This window comes from Cinclus cinclus, chromosome 10, assembly GCF_963662255.1.
Source record: "Cinclus cinclus chromosome 10, bCinCin1.1, whole genome shotgun sequence".
Lineage (NCBI taxonomy): Eukaryota > Metazoa > Chordata > Aves > Passeriformes > Cinclidae > Cinclus > Cinclus cinclus.
In genome coordinates, this window is record NC_085055.1 from 17,798,213 (window position 1) to 17,824,090 (window position 25,878).

The 25,878-nt window shown below is 40.2% G+C and overlaps 1 protein-coding gene across 5 annotated transcripts in view; it reads left to right on the forward strand.

Moving 5' to 3' along the window:
• Nucleotides 1-25,878, forward strand: part of PAX3 (paired box 3) — a 74,572-nt gene that overhangs the window by 12,238 nt on the left and 36,456 nt on the right. For 2 of the 5 annotated variants that reach the window (XM_062499153.1, XM_062499158.1), the window contains exon 5: nucleotides 5,880-5,888. The exons of the other annotated variants lie outside the window; for them this stretch is intronic. In XM_062499153.1, coding sequence (XP_062355137.1) covers nucleotides 5,880-5,888 — 9 coding nt within the window. The remainder of the gene's footprint in view (nucleotides 1-5,879; nucleotides 5,889-25,878) is intronic. 5 annotated transcript variants of the gene reach the window in all.

The following is a 25,878-nucleotide window of genomic DNA, read 5'->3' on the forward strand; positions in this document are numbered from 1 at the left end:
TTAAAAATGCAACCCATCTACCCCCTGCGAGGCAGTAGCACCAACCATACCCAGAGTAACCAAATTGTTCTTTTAAAACTGTTTTCCATCTCTCCTTTTCACTGTGCCGGGGAGGATGGAGATGAGTACAGACAGGCTTTATAGAAACCAGGCTAGCAGAGTAGCAGGGAATGCTTCCACAGAAAATCCGTTTTTACTGAAGATGGTGTGGCAGGACTTCCTTTTCATTTTGACCTCAGGGCTGGCTGTTTGATCTGGTGTGAAGTGCTGAAGGGTCAGAGTGTTAGGTGGGGGGAGCCGTGCCCCAGTAAATACTCTGACACCTACCCAGACCCTCCCGTCAGGCTGAGAAAAGAAACTTGCCCAGAACTAGCTGCAAGTCAGGACTTAGCTGGCTTCATGAACAGAAATATAAGTTCTTTTCAGAAGAAAGGTGTTTTAAAAGGAAAAAAAAAAAAAAAAGGAAGTGGAAATTATTCAGCTAAAGAAGATGGGAAGTGAAATACAGTGATTCACAATGAAATCCTGAAAAGTACAGATTTTGAATAAAAAAACCTCAAACTCTGGAATTCCATTTATCGAAGGATAAATCAAGTAACTCCACTGCAGATGCTGTTGCTGTTGTGTCAGTGAATGCTGAATTAAATTACCAGTATTTACATAGAAGAAAATATACTTCTATACATCTATATATCTAATTTCTACAAATAAAAGCCAAGGAGTGATGGTTTAAGTGAGCAGTCATCAGATCTTTATGGTGGGATGTCATAGATGGAGATTTACAAATTTTTTCTGTATAATTTTAACACATGTGGTGCAGAGAAAGGCATCGTTTGTACCTCCCTTGCTGTGTGTGGTGGCTATTCCCTGTATGGTATATGACTTCACTGTGTTCTTTGTCTATGGAACTGGAAAATAATAGGAAAAAACCATTCAGGAATCTATTTAGAAGATTATACAATAGATGTCACAGTTAGGAAAAAGCCCTGTGGGTTCATCCCTGCTTCAGCACAGTTGATTTGACCTGCTCTCTTTTAAATCAACAGGCTCAAGCAAAAATGCTCAAATATTTGGCAGCTACATAGAAAACCACACAAACCCCTGTTGCTTTAGTACCCACAACTTGTTTTCCAACAAATACAGTGTTGCCTTTCGAAAACCCTTCAGAACTAACTGCTTGTGCACCTCTTCTGAACAGCCCTGAGCCTGGTGTGAGCTGCCTGTCGTGTGCTCTGGGACAGGGCTGGAAGCAGCCAGAAGCATTGCAGGGTCTCAGCATGCCCATGAGTGCTGGTGAAAATGCAAAATGGCTGCATACAGCAGACATATTTTAGACCTTTTTGTTATTTCCATCTCGATGTTTTGAAAGTTTCTTGAGACCAAATTGTATTGGCATTTACATCAGAACAGTTCTGTGCTCTAGGCAGGGCTGTGCAGGTTACTTAGCATTGAATTTGGCCCTGCATGAAAGTTTAATCACATTCCATATTTGAGGGAACAACCTCACTTTCTCATACTAAGCAAGACCTTATAGTGCTAAACATCCATTTTTTGCTGGTAAAGAAGAGACCTGACACAGCCAGTAAGTGTAGTTAAAATGCTGCAAGCAGAGCAAATTAAAAAAAGCTGCTTTAGAGAATGGCACTTAATTTTTCTAACATATGATTTAGCAAAAAAAAAAAAAAAAAAAAAAAAAAAAGCAAACAACCCCCCTGGCTCTCTGCTGTAAGGAGGTCTGCTGTAACCAATCTGCTCCATCAGTCCTGGCAGGGTGGGAGGCAGCGCTGCTCACTCCCTCTGATTTCTGGCTCCTCCCTGGCTGAAGGGTACCAGGAGGGGAGGCACGCTCTGTCCCCGTATACAACATTCCTGTCCTCAACCTTCGGTCCTAATCAACGCAGCAAATGAAACTTTTGGAAGGACACCATGTAATTTGAATGGTTGTCAAAATGTATACTATGATGGGTATAAAGAGGGTTTGTCCCCAGGCTGTAAGAGGTCACTTGGCCAAGGAAGAACTTAAATCAGAATTCAGTGTTACTGTGCTTCTCCTGTATTGGCAGTTGAAAAGATGGAGTGATGATTGATGACATAAATATTTCTGTTAATCTGGCACCAGAAACAGACTCGTCATCCCTGGGAGAGTAAATCCGAGACAGAAATTTAAAGTGATTATTAAAAAATGCTAACTATAGATTGTAGCCGAATCTTGGTAATGATAGTTATAAATAAAATATAAAACACCCTAGAAAAATGTTATGAGAGGGGGTTAAAAAAAAGGTCCTCCTGGTGCCCAAAAAGTGTAGGAGGGACCTACCTGCTCCTGTTCTTGGAGCAGTGCTAGCACGCAGAAAAGCGACCACAATGGAAGCAAGAGGCACCAGGTGCTGAATGTTTGCTGCTGGCTAGCACAGGGAGCTGTGGAGCGCTGGCTTTGCCAGGACGGCCCGGGGGAACCCTTTGGAGGCACCTCTGCGGCGCTCTCCTGTTTTAGCCTCGCGGGTTTTGTGCAGTGCCTGCCCTTAGGGTGCCTCGGGCCCCTTTTCGGGGCCGGATCCCTTGGCTGAAAGACCCATTGTGCTTCTCCGAGTGCGAGCAGCAGAGCCCGTGCAGTTCAGGGCTGGCTCCCAGGGAGCTGGGGCTCCCCGCTCTGCCCTTTCCTCCTGTCAGGCTTGCGAGTGGTTTCTTTATATTTACTGCGAGGTTTCAAGCTTCCGCAGGAGCGCTGTGCTTTCGAGGTGGAGACAGGGGGGTCACAGTCGTGCTTTGCACTTGGTGACACGCAGCCATCCGAGTGGGTGCCTCGGGTCGCTGAGATTTGGGCTCAAGGGCTTTCTGCCACCCTTGCACAGCTACTGCTGGTTTGCTGCTGTGGAAAAGGGGCTGCCCAGGCCGTCTTCCCATAGGCTTTAACTTTCTTCTGACTGGGCTGTGGTGAGTGTGGTTCTGCATCCTTGAATTGGGCTAAGGGATCTTTTTTAATATCTCTTTTGAGTAGGAAGGAGTGATCTTGGTGACTTATATGTTTATGAGTAAGTGATACCTTTATACAAACAAACAAACAAGAAAAAAGTGGTTATGGCAAAACTGATGCTGGAAGAGCTGGCTTTAATTTGAAGGGGAACTGGTTGGAGTAGTTACAATTTGCCCTGTGTTTCTTGCAGTGATTTCTGCATTTCTAGTGCCTGGAGCCAGCTGAGATAGGACTGCTTGTTCTCCTCCTTCCCAGTTACTGGTCTCTGCTGTTCCTCTGTGGTTAAATTTTCTCCTTGTATCAGGTGGTTTTTTAATTTCTGTGGGGTTTTTTGTGTTTTGGTTTCCTTTTTTGTATTTTTTTATTATTTTTTTTTTAAATAAATGAGACCAATGGTATTTTCCTCCCTCAATGGTATTTCCAAATGTCTGGTGTCCAGGAATCAAAAGTGTTCCATAGGTTCAGCTGTCATTGTTCATCTGCTGAAACTGCAAATCCAGATGGATTGATACTTTAGAACGAATGCTTGTGGCTAGATAGGATTGCAGCCTGTCCTTGGGAGAGTACTTGGGCTTCCAGCTTTTGGATTTGCAGAGCTGGGGAACACCGGGGTTGTTCGTAGAGGGGTCAGTGGGCACCCTCTGGTCCAGTGGCCCGTGGTATGGACCACAACTCAGCAGATGCAGCAAGCCCTGGCACAGAGCAGCAGGGGTGTGCTTGAGTGAAGTGATAAAGACTCTGCATCTTTATTTTTAGTACTTTTATAAGTATTTTTTAAAGCTAAAGCAGATCAGTAGCTGGTGTGGTCTGGGATTAAGTCCATGAATCTAGAGGAATTACCCCAATTTACACTAAGGCTCTGAGCCACCATGTATTTACAGAAGTACAGCAGTAATTGATGCAGATTTTTTTGCTGGTTTTGCTGACTCTTCCCTGCAATTCTCTTAAATATGTGGCGTGAAAAATCTATTCAACAATATATATAAATAATCATTGGTTCTAAGAAAGTGCTTCAAATTTGTGCTTGAAATTTATGTGGTTGTGCCTGGGCACCTAGGTCTTAAAATGATTTCTCTTCTACAGCTGCTCTTGCATTCACTAAAAATGTTTATTTCCTGGATAGCTGTTAAACGATTTTTTCCCTCTTTTTAAATCATATTAATTTTTTAACTATTGTACTGTTAAAACAGAAACATGTACTGAACATTAAAAGGAGACAAAAATAATGCCTTAAACATTGTTTTGTTATACAAAGCCAGTATTTATAGTTTATAACACTAGATTTCCATACTTATGAAAGAGAATGCATTTCTCAGTGCTGGTATTTTGTTACACAGGCTGACTAGAGGTGAGCTACTCTGGTTTTATTTTAAACTTTTGTTAAATGAAATCTCTAATTTATTTTACAAGTGTTCTTCTTGACAAAGAGAAATAGTCCAGCAAATTGGACACGAAGTTATGAGCTAAAAAACTGGGGAGCCAGTTGTAATTGATAGGTTGGCTTAAACTTGTCAACAGGTCTTAAAAAAAGAAAAGTTTTTAGATTTAAAACTGCAATACAACTTGGAGTAAGGCAAGATTTGATTTCTACAGTTGGCAAAACAAGTATTTTTTACTGATTTCTAAAATTTCAAGGAAAATTTTGTTGTTACAGTCTATTCCTTAAACAGTAAATATATAGGTTTGGTTTTGTATGTTTTTCTTTCTTCTTAGCACCACTAATTCCTCTAATTAATAGTGTCAAGCATGTGAGATTGCTCATAAATCTGAAAAAAGGCCTATTGAATTTAATAGCAAGACTTGCATTGTCTTTAATGAAATTTAGTCAGACCCTAAACAGAAAGGTTCTTTTCCCCGTCTCTCTCTTTGTTTTTTCTTTTTTTTTCCCCCCCTCCTCTCCTTTCCTTGAGGCAGAAAAAGTTTTGAGTTTTTCTGAGGAAACTGAGGAATTCTAGCATTCCTGGCCATGAGAGGAGAATACTGATTAGAATCAGGCAGAGAGCAAGCAGGTGCTGAGCATGTTCATTGCTTAACCCCCTGCCCTGCTCCTGCATCCCTGCCTGACCCAGCACTCAGACCCTGCAAATAGCAGCAAGTTGCCAGATGTTGGAGATGTTTTCAGTAGGGTGATTATTCACCAGGTCTTGTCTAAAACCAGGGAGCTCCTACAATGGCTGCATTTCATGTTTAAAGCTGGGCTGGGTAAGCCATTGGAGACAGTGTGGAGGGAAAATACTGTATTTCTGGGAACGAGAGCTGGCTGCTCTGTTGGTATCCCTTTGCAAAAAGTAATGCCAAAAAACTAACAAGCAGAGTGGATTGTTTGAGGGGGAGAAAGCTGTCTATTTTTGTTTTTAATGAACGAAAAAACATTTTATGGGTTAGGAACATTGCACCCTAAAAGAGGTGTGTTTAAAAGTTAAGACTCGAAAGCTTTTGTCTGGAGAATAATGCACTTGGGGTAAAGAGCAGCACAATGGAATCCTTTTCTTCCAGTTATGTATGGACGAGCATCAGTCAGCCAAGGAAGAACTTCAAAGGCCAATGTGAAAACTTGCTGGGCTCTTTCTTTCCTGACAGGTTCTTCTTGAGGTAAGATGAGGAAAGCTGTTTGTGCTGGGAACTGGAGCTCTCCTCCTGTAGCAGGGGATGTAATGAATCATGTGCAAACTGAGGTACCCAGCCTCGACTATCTCTGTCTCCAGTTGATTTGCCTTTTTGGAAGTTACTAAAACATCCCATTTCATGAGTCTTTTATTGCTCATTCATAAAGAGGTCTCAAATTCCACTTCTGCCTTGCTGGAAAGGCACCATGCCAGATGGAGGGGGAAGATGATCCATTTCTCTGCCTCCAAAAATACTCATTATACATACTCTGTAATTTCTCTTTAAGGTGGAAAAACAGCCCCAGTGTGTTTCAATATGAGTGGTCCAAGGGTATAACTGCTATGCATTAAAACAGCAACCAAACTTCACATCTGCAAGTATGTATGGAGAGTGTCAGGTTTGGTAAAGGAGATGTTTCTCTGATACAGGAATGAGAAACTCCAAATAGCATCCAGAGAAATCTCTTCAACTTGACCTTATATAATAACTTCATCTTATGAATTTTGAAATACTTTCTTTTGGTTAGAAATTTATTTATGTTAAATACTGCCGTCTAGAGTAATTTATTTCATTTTAAAATGGTTTTAAGGAGCAGTTTTAGTGTTACTTGTGAGACTGTGCTCTGTAGGCACTGCTTTAGAGGACTCTGTGTGTCACATCAGTCTTTGTTAAAGGCAGAGACACAACAGAGAAACCAGAGGATGTCTGACGGAGAAAGCAGCTCCTTTGAGCTCCCAGGAGCACAAAGCAGAGTGGTCTGTACTGCAATCCCAAAAAGGGCTGATGCTCCTGCACACAGGGCTGTTCACTTTCCGGGGGTGGGGTAGGGAAGGCAAGGCCCCTTTTCCAGCAAAAGAAACCCTGCAGCATCTGGTCCCTAGCATTTGAGAAATGCTTGCACAGGTCAGTGGTAACCCCTCTGGCAGCCCGTGGCCATGAGCAGGGTGTGAGCATCAGTGAGTGCCACTTGTGCTGCCACAGAGCCAGGGGCTGAGCCAAGCTGTGGGAGCAGAGTGCTGGGTGTCCTTTCTCAGGAAGTTTGTAGCAGTTTTTCTGAGGTTCAGGGAAGGGCCACGTAGGATGTTCTCAAAGTGTTTGTGGTGCAAGCCTGGATTTGGGACTTGGCTGCTGCAAAGACGAGGCTGTGGGATTTCTGCGTGCTTTCCCTGTGTTCCTATCCTGATCATCCAGCTCTGCCAGACTTAATATTTGAGTCCCTTTCCATGACAGCCCTCATTCATTTAGCTATGCATTAGGCAGGGAAGAAGAACCAGTAATTATGAGCAAGCTGGCAATACTGTGTTCCAGTAACTGTTTCATGGTGTGTTTGAGCTGATGGCTGCAAGAATGGAAAATAAGTCTTTGGGATGATGTGGAAGATCTCTGTTTGCATGCTCTGTCTCTCGGCTTGAGCCAGCTGTACGTGCTCAGGCATCCATGGCTTCAGTCAGGCTGTTTGAAGGAAATGGGGCTTCTCTGTGGGTTAGGTTCAAAATAAATGATTTGCCCACAGCAGCAGTAGTTGTGAATTCACTAGGGAGTGCATTGCATGACTTATCTAAACACAGTCACTAGGCTGCTTTGAAGTCATCAGTGGAAGATGACAGAAAAGTCAGATTACTGTTGGCTGGCTTAAATTTTCTGTATAAGTGTTTGCACACGTACTGAGGAATAATTCTTTAAGTGAAAAAAACATGGGTTCCCACTGCATTAATGATATCAAGTGAGTTCAGCATCACTACTGAGAAAATTTCTTCTAGCAAAGCAAAGAGGTGTTTCACACAATGAAGATGTGCAGTTGTAGAGAATAATTTGAAACAATGGTACTTTATAATAAATTTCAAATGTTAAATCCTGTAACTGTTCATCTTTTTTTTTTTAACTACTTTCAGCATAATCCACTGCCATCTAGCTCCCTGAAAATCAAATCTATGAACATTCACTACAATGAATTTTATCTTTCTACCTTTCATTTCAGGAAAAAGGTGAAATAATAAATAGTATTTAGAGCTGAAAACAGGACAATAGACTTAAATTTGGTAGAATGTCAGCAGGATTATGGTTTTTCAAAAGTAAGGGAAAGAAGAGCATTTTGGATTTTTGTTGTGCTGTGGGCTGACAGTCTTAGATCATTAGTGAAAATCAGGTAATAGTCCTTGTTTTGCATCAGCTGTACAGAATTTAAAACATATTTGGGAAATGAAGGAATTTGGTTCCCACTTTCCTGGAACAATTTTAGACTCTTGCAATGTGGATAGAACATTTTTGACCATGGTAACATCTCTGTAGTCTCATCTCCAAAGTGCTTGTTTTTATAGAATAAAAAATGTCCTTTGACTTCCCTAATGGAAAAGTTCTAGATAAATTCAGGGTGTTATTTTTACCCTATTCTTTCTCCAAATTTAAAGCAGTCTCTGCTAGAGATTGATATAGGGAAAGTTAAGGACCAGGAGAGATTCTTATTTTGTTGCTACTTTTCATCAGATGTTCATCAGTCATGGAGTGCCACAGGCACTTGCAGAATGAGTTTTTACAGGTATCAGCATAGAAACTTGAAAAGTCTGACAAGTTTCTGTTGCACAAATATTCAGGAGATGTTTGGGCATTTATCTGTCTCTGCCCTTGATTGCATGGGGAGGAGAGCTGGGTAAAGAGCTGGCATCAGGTTCAGTACATGCAGACTCAGCCATTATCTCCTTTTTCCTGTATATTTCTGTAGTTGTTGTGTATCCCTGATTCTAATTTTAGAAAAAAGAACAATTTTTAATCTCCTTTTGTTTATTTTGATAGATTGCAAAAAGTAAACCAACATAATATGAGATATTGTCTTACTGACTCTTGTAGAACAAGCAGTAATGGACTGAGGAATTACAAATTTGTACTTTTAGATTTTCCAGTAAACTGTCAGGAAATAGTGCTGCAGTATAGAATATGATTTTAGATCAGATCCTGGACCTGGCATCAAATCAGAGCGGTTTCTTTGCTGAAGCTCCTTGATTTCCAGGAATGTAAGAGTGATCTCAACCTGGCTAACGGATCATTTTGCAGTTTGAATAAATGAGGACTCTTTCCTGAGCAAGATATTGGATTATTTGTGTTGTAAGGTCAAATTATTTTTCTAATTTTTCTTTGGGGAAAATAGTTGCTCTTTATAGAGAATCTTGTTCTATTTAATAATATAAAAATTATGGAATCAACAATAGTGTATTTTGGGGAAAATCTGAAAGATTTCTGGTCCCTTTTAATGCAGCTTCTGTAATAAGGTGGTAAAGCACACTTCAGTGTGATGTATGTGTCTATTGATACCAGTCTCCTGAATATACATTTGTTAAGGAATTGTTAAGGAATATTGCAGGTCTTGTGGAATGATGCTCAGTAACTTCTGCTTGTTCCATGTGTGTGTCTCGTTTCACACACATTCTGCAGATGCACATAAACTAGGTCTGACCAGGAACTTTGTTTGTGCAGCCAGAAGAAATTAATGTACTTGGTACGAAAGATGAGTTTGTAGCTATTTAAGTAAAGCTGTACCTCTTTTTATTAGTAAAAGAATGCAAATGGAGGATTTTATGCATATTAAGAAACGTTCCTTTTACTGCTCAGAGGGCTTGCTGTCAGCACCCATTAAAGTCTCCAAATTAAAATTAAAATAAAACAAACAGAGCAGCAAAAAGCCCCCTCTAATTCTTGCATTTCAAAAAAACCAATCCTACAAATGTGCTGTGTAAAGTGTTTAGTAAAGTAGGTTATATCCTCGAGACTTTCCTTTGGTACCCCTCCATGTGAGCACTGCTAATATCCTCTGAGTTACTTTGTGCTATTGTCTTTCTAAATACTATTTGGAGGTTGTGCTGCTCTGGAGATCTCAGAACTGTTTTTTCTGCTGGGAAGATACGAGTCCACTGGACATGAAACTCTGTCAAAACGTGACAATTATGGCAACATTTTGTTCTAAAGAAAGCAAATGGAAGAATTCAGGCAACATAAAACCACTCTTTCCAACATCTGGCAGAACGAAATATTTTTGTTTGTTAATTTTATAATTTTGTTTGTAATTTTATTTTTTTTTTTAAATTGGAAAATGAATATTAAAGACCTGATTATTATTCTGTTTTGAGACAAAATTAATGCATTTAAAAATAACTTTCCTCTGCAGTTTTTACCACTGAGGCATATTCAAATTTCTCTTAACCAGAAGGAAAACGAATGCTGAGATTCTCAAGTTCTTTGGGGACAGTTTCTCCCTCTATAATGAAGTGCCCTTTAGAGGGCTGACTGAGAAGAAATGTCAGGAGCAATATTGTCACTTTTCTTCGTGCACCAGGCAGGCTGTGGTTTGCACGGCTCAGGCAATGGGATGTGGGATGTGCAGAAGTTGCCAGGGTCTCAGGGGGAAGCACAGGAGCGATTTTGTGGTGCACCAGGGCTGGCTGGGGGGACCTGGAGCATCAGCTCTGACTTCCCCACTGGGAAGGACCCTCGGAGGAAAAAAAAGAGCCTGGCACAGCAAACAGTGGGAGGACTCATTTGCACCAGAGCAGCAGATTTTCCCCATCCGTGCAGTGTTAGTATTGAGCAAATCTGATTTGCACTGAGCTCGGAAAGAAGCTATTTGTGCAATAACTGTAATTTTTTTTGTTTGTTTTGCAGAGTTTTATTAATTTAAAATCATAGGAGCTGTTGAGGGGAGTAGCAGACAGCAGCAGAGCAGTTGATTAAAATTTTGCAGTGGTTTGAAATAGAGACATGAATATTAAATCTTTTAAAGCTGCTTGATGTATAAGCTGAGTTTGATTGGGGCTGCTTCTTTCTCTCTCTCCCCCTTTAGCTTTCCTTCATTTTTTCATTCTTTTGTCCACTTGACACACAGCCTCTCTACAGTGGTTTTGCAGAAAGTGTTGGCATGATCCCTGAACAGTTTTTCCATTGAGTAAATTGCTCCCCTCAATGTATAGCCTGACTTTTAATTAAAAGATTTGTCTACACTGTTTCAAACAGATGCAGAAATGTCTGTTGGTGTGAAGGTGTGTGTGGAAAGATGGTCTGGTGCTGACAGTACTGAGCACCTCTGTGGCTTTTGGATGTTGGGGATAAAAAGGTTTGTGGGAAAAAGGATGTGGAATTTTCTTGCTTTTGGAAGATTTTTAAGGCTGACAGAAGTTTTCAGTGGGGTTATACTCAGTGCCTTTGAAATTTAAATACAGGTTGAGAAAAGAGTTTTGTTTATTAACTCGAGTTATGGGGGCTGTCAGCCTTCTGCAGGGGGGACAAAAAGGGAAAGAAAGGTGTAACTTTAAGCACACACTGATTTGTTCTTATTACATAACAAAAGTCTATTTCTTTATCATGTTATCATTCAGTTAATAAAAATTAGCTACAATAACAGCATCAACTTAGAAACCCCTCAAAGTCCAGGGGATTTTCTTTCACAATGAACATGAATACTGTTCAGAAATACAAACAGTCAAAGGATAACTTTAGGTCTGAAAGAGAAACCTGGCAAGGGTAATTGAATAAGCCTGGATCTCCTGAATATGTCATGGTGAGTGCAGTCAACATGTCATAATTAGGTTTATTGAGGGCCATTCCAACAATCTGCTTCTATTCTTCCTGCCTTATTGTCCACAGCTAGGCAAATAGCCAGGGGACAAAAGGAATCAAGTGCTGACAAAACATGAAAGAGGAAAAAGATTTAGCTGCTTTTATCAAAGAAACTGAGAAGGACTTTGTGTAAATAAAGTAAGTAACTGGCCATCCTGCATTTAGGCAATGCCGTTTTCATTAGAATTAATTCTTGACATATTGGAAGGGTTCCAAGGGAAGGATTTCTACTTCTGACAAGTTTAATTTGTAAATTAAAAACAGTTGGTTAAACATGAGCTGCCATCAACAAAACTTAACTAAAGCCATACATGGTCAAGTCCTAAGCAGGTGAAAAAGAGAATTACTTTGAAAACAAATATTTCCCAAAATTATGCAAATTCTTATTACTTCATAACAAATGTTTTCTATTGAGACCTTCAGCAGATAGCTGTTTGGAAATCTTCTTTGGATCCTGCTAATTTTGCTATTTAAATCCTGTTAGCTCGCACAGTACTTGCTGCTTGCTCTTTATGGTGGATAAGAAAAAGTGACCTCAAGGTTTTGGGATCTGCTGGGGTCTAATAGTGGGGGGAAAAAAAAGTAGGGTTTAGGTTCCCTACTTCCCTACTTACTACTATTTGAGTAGTAAGTAGGGAAGAGCTTTTCAGGTGGGTTTCTCCTGCCTCTCCTTTAACTCTTCAAATGATGGTTTTGTCTGGGATTAGGGACAAATGAAGTATTCTCTGGATTCACACATGGTAGTTCGATTAAGACCATCTCAGCACTGCCATCCTTGTCTGGGAACTGCTCCTGGAGAATCCTCCTCCTACTTAGGTCAAAGTGAGCTTCTTGCTGCCTTAGTGGGAGTAGGCTTGGTCCCTCTGGGCTGAGCACAGGGCACATTATATCCGAGCACATGCTTTGGGGCCATACCAGTGGTCTTTAAAGAATTAACGTATGGTCACATTTTCCTTCTCTTGTACAGCTTTTAATTTTCCATTAAGAAAATTAGGCCGTGTTGTAAGTGTGAAAACTGGACACCCCTGTTCTGTAACTGTCTGAAGTGTTTGTTTTCTGAAAGGTTTGTCACTGAACACTTCCAGAACAAAAACTTGCAAACCCTTTTGTTAATTTAGTCTTAAGGTTAAGCAGATGTAGTATGAAACTTGTAGGAGGGGAAAAAAAAAACCACACATAAATCCCTTTCTTCAGAATTTTAGAATGTCTTGAAATTAAATAGGAAGACTGAAATTAATGAAATAAAAATTCAGTACAGAAAATTTCATAAAATGTGTTGAAAGTTTTTTGGTGCTTCCTAGGACTCTGTGCAGTTAGAACTAGTAGCTTTGGGAGAGCAGCTGTCCTGCAGAGGAGCTGCAGTGATTTTTAAGGTTTTTCTTTTTGTTTATTCCTAAAAAGACAAAAAACAAAAACAAACAAAACAAAACAAAACAAAACAAAAAACCCACAAACAAACCAGACTTGCTTTCAAAGATATTCTGTCCAGAAACATCCTGGGCTCTTAAAGACAACCTAAAAGTTTTGATAAAATATCTGGCAGCAGGTAGGGCTTGGGCAGGACATGAAGGAGGATGTGCTCAACTGCATCAGGCTCTGCATAAACCCCAGGAACTGTGGCACTCTTGCTAGCAAAGAGCAGATTGCCTGACTTTTGGGACTGTATTTCCACCCACAGGACATAGATGGTAGGAGAATGCTGTTCTTCAAACTTTGAGTTGGCTGCTTTCAGTCAATTCCTGGAAGATTTGATGGTGATTATTGAGCTCTAAAGTATTTTTAGTTTATTTTTTTGGTTTATTTTTTTCAGTTTATGTATTTAATTTCTCCCCCTCTCCTTTTTTGTTTTGTAGAAGTAATAAACTCATTGCCAGTATTAAATAACTTTGTATAGGATTTACTACTGGAGCTGCAGATAATAAAAAAAGCTGGATAATCAGACTTTCAAGCATGGTGGTGAAGCCATTTAAATGAAATCCAAATCTGAAATAATATTAAAAATGACAAAAAGCAGAGAATAGCTGAATCCAGTTATCACAAAGTGGTCTTGTGGTGTTTGTCACAAAATTTTCAGGAAAATATTGTGCAGGAACATGTATGCCCCAGGCAGTGCTGGAAGGACAGCTAATTGTAGGGGAGCAGGGCTGGTGGTGTGCATGCCCCTGTCCAGTGTGAAGTGGTTTGTCTCTATGAAAGGCTCTGTTCTGCTTTGTATCAGCAACGAACTGATGTAATACAAAACACTAAGAAATCCATTTGCTTATGTTTCAAATTTTATGGTGGTTCTTGATAATTCAATAATGATAATGACAGTAATAAATGGTCCCTTTGGTTCACAAAACGTAGCGATTTATCTGTTTTTATGGTATGAATATGTAAGATGGCTTGACTAATATTTTTCTGGTTTTCCCAGCATTAGGCTATTCTAGAACCATTATTATCCTAACAATATGTATGTTTTATGTAGAGGCCGGAGTGACAGATCAGACAAAATAGAGAATAAATTTAATAGGGAAATTAATTTTGCCCCCATTTTAATGTTTGGTGGGGCTAATATATAAGGGTAAAGCAATTTACCAAATTTTGAAAGATGGAAAGTATCTAAGCTATTTTTTTTATTGGGTTGATTCTTTACATGTTACAAATGGAAAGTTTAAGTATCCTTGTTGGAGATTTGTGCTATAGCTTTGCATGTGTCATACATACATTACAGTCAGGAATTATTGTGAGACTTTGCTGTATTTCTATACTGTGTATAATGAATAGGAGCAGTTTGCATCAAAGAAGATCTCTACAGGCTGCAAACCCCACTGTACTGCTAGTCAAGAGAGGACAGTCTGCGTTTGGTGCTTGTCTCAATAATGTAATAATTGTGGCAATTGGTGTGTGTTTAGATCTGACTTATTAGTTGTGACCTGATAGGGGTCAAAATGCAGGTCTCAGCTCCTGTAATGACACTGTAGTGTCTGTCCTGGGGGACATCCCTCATCCTCCTGGTGGTGAGGCTGGGGCTGTGCCAGCTTTGGGAGCCTCACCTTTACCTTGTGAAGCAAACCTGGTGGCACCAGCCCTTCTTCTCCGGCCTTCTGTGGGGTTGTGGCACGGAGGAGGCTGCTGGAAGCAGTGCTGGGAGCCAGCTGAGCTCCCTCAGCCTGGAGCAAGCCCTTGGGAACAACTCTTCCCTCTCCAGCCCTGAGCTCGTGCCATGTGTCCGGCTGCTGCTCAGTTTGCTGTCCCCACCGTTCCCACAGCTCTGTTCTGAAGTGCACTGCATCTGGGAAACATTCCTGTTCTACGAGTGGAGGTGGCATACAAATGATTGTTTCTACGAGTACTGTGACGCAGTTTTACTGCCAGTGCCCTTCCCAGGCTGTGATTTCTAAGAAGAGGAGTTCAAGTGGGGGAGAATGGTTTATGTCGACAGCTAATAGTGTAATCTAGCCTAATGTACAGAGCTGCCTGTATGAAGAAGAGAGAAATTAATAATGTGAAGTATGGAAAATATAGGGAAAATAAATTAGCTAATATTTTTTGAAAAATGTGTTAGAAAATATAACACCTCTGAAAGAGAAGCGCATCAGGTGTTAGAGGAGCACTGCAGTGGTGGTGTTTGACATTAAATGAAATAAATCTCAGAGCTAATCCAGAGTTTTGAGCATCTTGACTAGTGTTAAAGCAAGATTGCAAAGCAGGGTAGCTAAAAAACCCCATCCAAATTTCAGTAGTACTGTTAATTTAATGCAGTACAGTTGAGCAGTTTTCTAGCAGGCTGCTCAACATATGGCTTTGTATTCTGGAAAAAAAAAGCAATTTAACCATGCTGGTGCTGGCAACCTCCAAGTCTCCTCTGTCCCTCTTCTGCAGCCGAGACCTTTTCTTTTGCACATTGAAACATGTGAAACAGAGTTTGTCAGTACTCAGTTTCCAGCTGGATATTTAAGGTCAAAGTTCTTCATGTTCTGGTGAGTAATAAAGATTCTGATCCAGAGTTGGGGTGATGGACACTCTTGCTAAGCAAGGCAGGGGTAGGGTAGCAGTGGAGGAGTAAAAAAGAATAAATCCCAGGAAGTGTTGGCGAGGGAAAGTCTTGTGACAGGTTGCACACAGAATTAGGCTTGAATGCACGCAGTGATAATGAGAAAACCTTTTTGAAGTAGTGGGGCTAAAAATGTGGTCTGTGTTTTTCCAGGTTGTTTGTACTACTGCAGCCTTCTTAGTTATGGGAGATAGCAGCACAGTTCCTGGTGTGAATGCACTCATAAGTCACTTTTACATTGTTATGAGTATAGCTAATCCTCTTTCATGGGGGAGTAATTCTTCTGCAAGGAAACAACCTTGTATTTGTTAAGTAAATTATTTCTGTGTAAAGAGAAGTCTGAGTCTATAAATAATAAGTCAGAATATATAAAGAGGACACCTGGGAACTTCTTGTTTCTGTGTACTTGCATTGTGCTTGAAATTATATTACATTATATTTTATGCTGAAGCTTCTCATTTCAATTTTATACTCTTGCTATTTTAAAGAGAAAGTAGAAGACTTCATAGGCAGAATTAAGAAATTCAATAAGTTTTCCTAGTGCAGCTTCATAAGCATCAAATAATCAAAACTAGAAAGTCAACCTAACAAAATCCCCAAGTATTGTAATTTAAAACAAAATATTAGAGACCTTTAGGCAATTAAGCAAGTTGAACACTCACACATTTTAACACAGTACTGAATTCATTAGGAAAATGTAAATCAATAATAATTTAAGTAAAGAGTTTTTTATTCCCTAGGCACTAAAATGCAAACTACTGAACGTGTTTTAGAATAAAAAATAAGCAAAGTTAACTTGCTGATTCCTTTTCTTTATAACCCTGGAAAGAACCATATTAAAACTATTTGTTTCTTTGGTCTGAGTCTAAGGGCAAAACTTTAAACCCCAAAGTGTTTTATTGTGGAGAGTAAGGAGAGCAAGCAGAGGCTGAGCTAGACTCCAGCATTTTGCCAGGGGTTAAGGCCTTATGAACACAATGGGATGTTGATGCTTTTTTAACACATTCAGCCATATTAAGTTATTTTCTGTTGTGGGGATGTTTGCGTTGTTTTTTATTTGTTTACTCTTGTTTGTTTGAACTAATCACCACTTAAGTAAAAGCCTCTCTGCCAGCCCTGCCTCCTCTTCACCCAGCATTTAGCCATGGTGACCAGTCAGGCATAAAAACGTGCTTATCTGCAAATGAATGGCAGCTCTTTGCTTCATTAAAGCCTCTTTCTCTTCTGGCACTCGCATTGTGACCCTTTGATATTAATTCAAAGGGCAATTAAAGAATGCGGCCCATCTTTGAAGTAGAGCATTCAGGGCAAGGAATGGGATGAACCTGGGACTCTGATGGACTGTGCACATTCAACAGGCCTTTTCAAGGCAGTTTGAAGTGACTCAAAGAAAATGGGCAGGAGAAGGTCAAAGAGAAAAAAGGGGCTAAAGAAACAGTCTGTATTTGTTCGAAGTATTAGCCAAGCAAACTGCAAATAGCAACAAAATGAAACAGTTAATAGAGCAGCCAGACAGAGGCATGTCAATCACTTAACTTGAACAGCATTGGGCTAACCAAGGCTTCAGTCCACTGTGTTATCTAATTATCTTGGGAAAGCCACTAGCTGGAAGTAATAGTATTGTATTTCTTTCTGCTTACTGCTCAGAAAAGGTGATAAATACTCACAGCTTCATAATTATTCAACATATATACATAAAGAGTGGTGGGTTGGTGGATTGTAGGCAAGCTGCTAGTAGAAAACCAACAAAAAACCCTTCTCGATTAACCTGAGATGCAGAATGTGAGCATTAGCATGTTTAAAAATCGTGTAAGGGTTTGCTTATGGAGCGAGCTACGACACGCATGGTTTCCTCTGGAACAAACCTTAAAGACAAACACATTTACAAACCTTGGAGCGTCGTTTTCGATCTTTCCTCCAAATATAGTTTCAAACCACATATAGTTTTAAGGGTCAGACTTTAAACCACAATAAACAATGAGATTAAGAGCCAAGACTGCAACTCTCCTTACTTAGCACATGCTGTTGTACCTAAGTGATGTAGCACACATGGTATGAGATTCCTGACTTATTTTGCCCTAACAGGGTAAATTAAGGACAAAGTTTCACATTTGCCTCACTTTTTTTTTCTTTTTTTTTTTTTTTTTGTATTGTTGGTTAAACTATCCCCACAGGGCTTGATTTTCCACTGGCCCGAATTTGCACATGAAAAACAAATACATTATTTTATTTGCCCATAAACTGGATGTGCCCATAAACAGGCATATTTTAAAGTCATGGCTTAAGAAAATATTCCTGAATTTATCTTCATAGTTGCATTAAATTGTCAAATTATTGGAACAAGGAAATAATAACGAATTTGCAATGTGAGAAAAGTGCTCTGGCTTTTGTCCAGATGATGCAGAAGATTGTATAATAAGACATGAACAGAAGTGTGTGGCAAGAACCGTCTTGAAATTGGTGAATTTTTGCAACATTACTGAGCTACTTGCACCTTGAAGGTGTTTTTTTGGTCCTGACATTTTTTTCTTTTTTTTTTTCTTTTTTTTTTTCCTTTTTTTTTTTCTTTTTTTGGTCTCTTTTTTATTGTGAATGGATTTTAATGGGGAAGGGTGGCTATTGCTTTGTCCTGGTTAAATCTGCTGCACAGGTTTGCATCAGTTTGTGGGTGCTTGCAGTGACCACCTTTGTGTAAGTTTAACTTCAGTCTCCAGCATGATCCTGTTTGGTGGGATCCCACTTGTGTTAACAAGCCCTAAGCTGTGTAGCAAGATTGGGTGGTACTCTTGGTTTAACATGGTAAAGAATTTGTAGCAAAAAAATCTCTACACACATGAAATGGACGATATACAATATGACTTAACGCATGTTAAAAAAATACTCCATCAACAGCTGGTAATGGTTTACTGTGGAGGAGAAGGAAGAAATAGTTTTTTGTTGCTGTTGTTGAGAAAACAAAAGCATTGGCACAGTCAAAAAAAATCACTTTTGTTGAGATCTTGCATGCTAAATTTTAACCAGAGGGACTGTTTTTTTTCCTGGCTACATTGCTCTCTCCTTTGAACTTCAGTCTAACAAATAATCTAAAAGGCTATTCAGTGTGGTTGTGCTTGTATGAAGGGTTCTGCCATCATACAAGAAGAAATTTCATCTTTTCTTTTATAGTGGCCACTGTATTTTCTTTTTTAGGAGAAGAGAAAAGAGGAATTCTTGTTAGGCAATTCTTGTATATGTTAGGCATAGCACCATTTTGAATTTACAGAGTAATAGAAAAAATGGCACTGTGTGAACACTTCACTGTCTAAGAATTCCAGCTGGAATAACTGTACAGAACCAATGACCTTTGTTTTGTATGGGTCCCTCCTGATGTCCATAGGATTTTATTTGTAGTCTGTTGGAGTCAAAGCTGTAAATTCAATTAGTTTGGTTTTAAAAGGTTCTCCTCTTATAGGAAGGATAAGGCTTTATAAAAATCCCTCTGAATATATCAAGACTGACAAAGTATCATCAGCTGAAAAAAGAGAGGATTTCTACAAGGAACATTGAGCTTTAGCTGGTGAAAGCTGCCTTGCTTCCATCTCCAGCTGGACTTGGACCAGGATCTGTGGCAGTCCTGTTCGGTGTACTTGGCTGGCTGGGCTGTTTTCATCATCTTTCTCCTTTGATTTTAAGCTGTTTCCAATATTATCTAAACTTCCTTCTTCTGCTACAAATGGAAAGTGCACTGTTCTCAGTCCCTGGGGTAGCTGTATTTGCCCGGAGCAAGGAAGGTCAGTGCATGTCCCAGAGGGGTGGTTCCCTCTCCTGCTGGATAGCACACCAGTTTAATAGGCTCTGCCAAGGTAAAACTGAGAGAGTAGGACTGCAAAAGGAAGCAAAAATCTCCATGTTATGACTGGAGCAAAAGAAGGATGGCTGGATAGAGTCAGCTGAGCTGACAAAAGAAAACAGAAACCACTGAAGTCCCATGGCGTGTGTTATCTATTATCTGAACATACAGCAAAACACTTGGGGTTTGAACACCCTGTTCTGTGGAAACCTGGAGAGCTGGGATATCTGAAAAACCTCATTTACATGAGTTTTGGGGAGCTTTGTTTCCTCCCTAGATTTTGGTTTCAAACCAAGTGAGGCCTGGCTGCAGCATGTATTGGTGGGATAGGTGCTGCAGCCAGGACCTGGCTTGGAACAGGTTTTCTTTCTTTGTTGCAGTTGTCTCTATTCTTGGTTTAGTCCTACAGAAATCTGTCCAACTGCCTGATCCAAGGGAGCCATCAAGCCCCAAACCCTGAAAAGACTACTTCAAACCCAAACTCCAAAACACTGTCTGGGGTGTGTTCTCTTTTGGAAAGAGGAAAGAGCATTTTAGGTCTTCCCAGACATGCATAAGGATTTAATAAAAACCCCAATCCTTGATCATTTCTGCTTGCCTGGTAGAGTTTCCTAGATGCTGTGTGTGTGACTGAATCCCCTCTGTCCATGAGGTGAGTGTGCTTTGAGGTTGGACACTGCCCTGGGCCACTCCTGATGGTCAGCCAGGGGACCTGAAGTGTGGGGTGGGTGCCTGGGATGAATCCCTCAGAGGATAATGGGGTGCTCGGAAGCACAAAATTTCTTATCTGGCTATTTCCTCACCCAACTAAACTGGAGTCTAATTTAGCTGTGTGGCAAGAAGTAGAACCTGAGCATCTTCTCCATTAAACTGGCGCCTGTCAGTGCAAATGCCTGATGTGTCCACCATCTTTGATTTCTTCAATGAGTGCTAGTTTATGCTATGTGGACTTAAATTTATGAATGCAAAACTTAATTTCAAGTTGGTTTTCTCTCAGAGCTTTTGGGGAATATTTTTGCCTAGCAAGAGAGCAGAGCCAGTTCTTAGAATGTAACATCATAATTGCTGAGGCTGTACTGCATTTTCTGAAAAAAAACCAAAACAAACAACAAAATGGGTAGTCTCTTTGCTTTGCTAAAACCCCTCATTTGCTGTGTCCCAGTGCTTCTCCTTGAGATTGGAGGTTTTTATTTGCTGGTGTTCCTTCCCAGCCACTGACTGCTGTAGTGCTGTGTGTGCAATGTACACTTGATACATCATCTAAACACTGGAAAGTGTTCATTCCCCTTGTGCAGTCTCTCAGGCCTGATGTAAAACAGGCAGAAGTGCAGCAATTCCTGCCATAATGTAACATGATTCCAGGAATTAGAAATTCCCAACTCTGAATGTACCAGGAAGCAGCAGCACGCCCTGTGCCGGCGGGGATGGGCTGGCAGTGGGCTCCTCACCCTCTCCTTTTAGTGCACAGTGTGTGTGTATGGCTGCAAGAACAGTGGGTACAGAGGGGAGGAATAGATGTCAATATAAATGTATCTGGGGTTTTTTTTTTTACTGCAGACTCAAACTTCTTCCAAGAATTAAGTTTAAAACACCAAGTGCTGGCTAGAAAGTGGTTCTGAGTGCCTCAGCCGAAAGGCTGGATCCTGCTGGCATGGGAATCAATGGAAGTTTTGCCTTTGGCTGTTATGGCTGTGGGACTGCATCTGAAAAATGCCATGAAGTGATCTGAAAAAAGTTGTGAAACTGCAGAAACACACAGGCAAATCTGAAAAGCACGAAAGGAGGCTTTTTAGAATTTATTATCATTCATGGGGAGGTTTTTGTAATGTCAAAGTGCATGAGTGTTACTGGGAGTTTTACAAAACTTGGAAACAAAAGATTAAAGGAGTATCTTTAGTTTTTTTTTGTTTTTTTTTTTTTAATCTGGAAACCCACTAAATGAAGAGAATATCAATTGTACTCAAATTCAAATAACAACAAGATAAAAAGATGTGAGAAATCCTTAATAAAACATGTCTAAAATTAATTATTACTAGAAAATAAGTTTTTTCCACTTGCAAACAATTGACAGGGTTTAGGAATCAAGTCTGGGGTCAAAGGGTCTTGATGGCCAAGTCAAAGGGCACCCAGAGATGTATATTAATGCGTGTCAGCTTCTAGATCCTGGAGTCAAGCAGTAGTTCATAAAAGAAACAAGGCATCTTAAGAAGAAGTGTTATTAGCAAACATCAGGTCAAAGTTTATCTTTGGGTCAGTGTGTATGGGAGGGTCATCCATTCATGCCCCTAACACAGGCCTTATCCTTAAAGCTGCCTTGGCCTAAGGTGTAAAGGGAAAATAGAAAAATGAAATTTTAACTGTGAAAACTTGGCGATTTATCACAACACTTTGCAAGACTAAGACTTAAATTGAGCATCCTTAAGGAAGCAAAGGAAAACGGGAATTTTATTTCAATTACTCTGTAGTGTTCTTTGTTCAATTCCTCTTAAAATCCAAAGATAAAATTTATTTTTGTATGGACGTGCAGGATTCTCAGCTATGTCTTTGCACTCTCCCCTGAGTCAGAGTTGATGCTATAGGGGACAGACATGTCTTTCGTTTGAAAGGACCAGTATAGCCAATGTCAAACCCTTTGATGTGGAGGTATTGTAAATCTTTCCACGTGATCCTTCCTGGAAGCCATGGATTTCCTAAGAAGCGTGTTGACCAGTTCATCCCATTTACAACGCTACTTCTGCAGCTCTGCTTTCTCCTCTTCCCACCGCCTTGGGTGTGGGAACCCTGGCGCCCAGGGCAGCCGTGGCCGGGGGCGCTCCGCCACTCAGACCTGGAGGAATGCTCCTGCTGTGCTGGAGCACACAAAGGCTGCCTACTTGCTTTGACAAGCCCATGCTGCAGAAAATCCTTGCAATCTTTTGTGCTTCGTGGTGTTGACTTATTTTAGTTCCACGCTAAGATGCTCCCCATTGAAACAAGCCAAAAAAAAAAAAAAGAAAAAAAAAAGAAAAAAATGGAATACGGTTCTTTTAAAAACTGTTATTCTGATGCCTTTAGGAGGCACTTTGCCTGAGTTTCTAAAGAGATGCATTTGAACGGTGCAACTCTGCTTATGCTTTCGAGGGGAAGAGAAGGGCATAGTTCAAGGAATAATAAATATGACTGTTCACTAAGCCCATTATGTTTGCATTGAATGGCGATTAAAATATAATGTGCAATGATAACTGAGTATTTCTGGGAACCAGTGTGACAAGAAGTGACAGAAAAGAGATTATCTGTTGGACTTTTACTTCTATAGTGTGAATATTGTACACCTGAACTGTGCATTCAGTACATATGTTGGGCACTGGAAAGTTCCTGAGCTCCAAAGATATCAGCATAATGGAAAGCCTTGGAATGCTCTGGAAAACAGTCATGTGTTTACTGCTCTTCAGTGCAGTTATAACAGAAGAGTTTCAGCCTCTTAATTAAGTTTTTCAGTCAATCTTTCTGAATTTTGTATTTGTATTTTTTAAATTTTTGCTGGTAAAATATATGAGGAAAGTCTTAAGAAAAACTCTTGACCTGTAACAGTCAAACTTTGATGTTTTTTAGACAAAATGTTTTTCCTGACAGATCCTGGCAGTTGGACAAAACTGACTTTTTTTGGCAGTATATCACATTTGCTAGGAGAATGACTTCCTGACTCCAGATGGAATTCCTGGTTGGGAGAAGGGGAGAAAGTGCCTGTCCTGTCTGCTTTGAGCAGGACATGTCCCTGTATTAGGAAAGGAATATGTTTCCCTGGCACTGAGGTAGAAGCTGTAACCAGACCTCTCCAGGTCCTCTGAGTTCCTCCCCTTCATCTGTGTAGCTACCCTCTATTGGGTATTTGGAATGTGGGACAGTCAAACTCAAATGCTTGGGGCTTGATTTGGGGTGTGTGTTCGGTTTTTGTTTGGTTGGTTTTTGATCTGTCTTTTTTCAAGCACTCATTGGACCTTCTGAAGAGTGAAAATAGAGAAGGAGCTACTGGTCTCATAGACCATTCCATTGATCTCCACTCTAAAGTGAAGATCCTGAGTGAGTGCCATGACCACATGCCTCTCCCTCTAGAAGACATATGATTCTCTCTTACCATTTTTCTCAAAATACTTCAATTAAATTTTGGGGTTTTTTTCCAGTAGCACAGAATTGGGAAGGTAGGGGAGAAAGCTTGGAAGAAGAAATCTGAAATGATGAGAAGGGCAAATATTCCCTTCTCACCAAGTTGCAACCATGGTCTGAAAGCATGAAATGACATCAATTGGAAACATACCGAAGCAGCAGAGAGCAGCTGAACCTTTGCTGCTATAATCTGTCATGGCTACACTGAAGTCAGTTTGCAAGTCTGCCTTTTCCTAAATAGGTGCAAAAGCCTTCCAGTGAATTGTGTGTTACCATAGGAAATAGTATTAAAGGGAGCAGCATTTTGGGAGTCTCTAAGTCATCATTTTTAATGGTAGCTGCATTGAGTTTGATATAAGCTATCAGGAAATTTGTGGTGATGACTTTAACTTTGTGAAAATAGCTGTACTGCTAAACTGGGAGTTGAAACCTTGTTAAATGTTTTGTGCTAGAACCTGGTCCTGACAGAATTCTGCTAAAAAATGTGAGCTGTGTCATGGGAACCGACTCCTGAAACTGTGTTGTACATGTGCAGAATTTGGAAAGCCAAAAGTTTGTTCAGTGTCTTTGTGAACTCCAAGGCTAAGGAGGACTGTGGGAATCTTAGTTTCTTCAGCGGCTCAGCAGGATCAAATTTACTTCTAATTCCTTCTCCCTAATTCTGGTTGCAAAAATTAACCAAATAACTTGAGTTTATCAGACAAAATTAGGCGTTTATCTTGTTCTTAATGAAGCTTATGGCAGCATTAGTTTACTACAAGATGGTGCCCACAAAAATAATCAAAAATTACTTTAAAAGAGAAAAACAACTGAATGCCAATTAAGACAAGCATCAGAATGACAATGTTCCATTTTTCCACTGTACAGAGAATGATTTGTGGCCAAGGGATTACTTTTGAAATTGTTTTGAATTCTGCCCTTTAATTTATTAAATGAATCCTTCTTAGGAACTTGATTGCTAATTCACTTTAATTTAGAAAAGCTCCACTGTCCTTGGATGTAGGCAGAGCCCTCAGGGGTCTATAAAACTGTCAATAGGGCTGTTAATTTGGCTTTTTTTTTTTTCCTTATGTCTTAAAGCTTAATTGTGAGAGCTGGGAAGATGCCATGGTTTTGGTTTGCAGGGACTCAGTGTCTTATGGGTTTCAGATCCTGTCAGAAGTCATAGGAACCCTTCTGCTGCGGACACGCCAAGTTGGAAAAGCTGCAAAAATCTGGGGAGGACCAGGGAATTGCTGAAAGTGAGTGCCACCAGGTTTTCATGCTGGAATCAGAGATGGACAAGAACCAAGTCACTCAGTCTAAACGTCCCTCAGTTTTGGGTGGGTCTGGATCCTGATCAGGATCTGTTCTTTTTGTGCCTTAGGCTTGTTTCTAATTGAATCCATGCAAAACCAGACATTTCACATGACTTTGATGCATAAAACCATAAATAGGCCCATTTTTTATTCAAAACGAAGTCCAGGTTTGCTTAGAAAGATCACAAACCTCCTACTGAACCTTGATGGTCCCAGATTATAATGAAAATTGAAGTCTCCAATGCAATAACATTCCTGGAGGCAAAGATGTACAGTATTTGTCTTTCTGGTTAAATGTGTTACTGTGCACAGGCAGGCAATGATGTCCCACTTGCTGCAAGTTGGACAGGAGATGGTCTAGACCATTATTTACACAGACCCTGATTGTGTTAAGTTTCTTGGGTTAGATCAAAAAAATCTTAGTGGCACTTATAGTAGTTTTGTTTCTTATATAGAACAGCATAGGAATAATTTCAAGTGATATGGGATTGAAAATGCAAAACAAAGCATGGAAGCTTGGGTGAGATTTTGTTTGGATTGAAATACTTTTTGCAAACTCTTCCTGAGTAGTCAGGCTGGGGAAAAAACAAAAAAACAAAAAAACCCAAACCCCTCTCGATGTTTGAATTTTGCAAAGTAATTTTTGAGTTGGAGACTTTTGAAAAGTGCAAAGGTTTTGGCAATACAAATTCTGGTACCTGAACAGAACAGTATGACTGTTACTCAGTTTTAATGTCAGATGCAGGCTCTTTGAAGATCCAATTTGAGCATTCACTGTGAAGTTGTCCACTGCACATATTGGTTAATCCATTTCTATGTGATCATATATATCACAGTTAAGTGAATGTTCATCAGAACACAGCCTGGATCAAAGTTTGTTTGTAGAATGTTTGGCAACTGCCCTTAGACTGTGATTTGGAAAGTCTGACTGGAGTATCTGAATAGGTAATTATCACTGGAAACATCAGAAATGTTTCCAGGCCATCTGTCACTCAGCCACTTGTTGCTATTTGTATTTCTAGGGTAAACAGGAGCCCTGCTCGTGGACTGCAGCTATACTGAGAGCTGTACCAGTGCAGATATTGGGGTTTCTCTATGAAAAGGACACAATGGTGTAAGCACATGAAGGTGCACAGACATGTTTAGACTTTTAAGTGGAGATGGAGGCTATTGAGCTCTACGATGAGCAGTGGTTGAAGCTCACTGGTACCCAAACTGCAGCAGATGTTGGCAAGCTGTCAAAGTAGCAGTGCTCCTCTAGAATTCCTGTCTCATTTGATGTCTATTGAGACAGCAAATGTTCTAGGCTTCTGCTGTGAGCCCAAAAGCACATTTATGTGCTACCAGGCACAGAGGAACACTGATTACCTAGCCAACAGTACATGAAGGC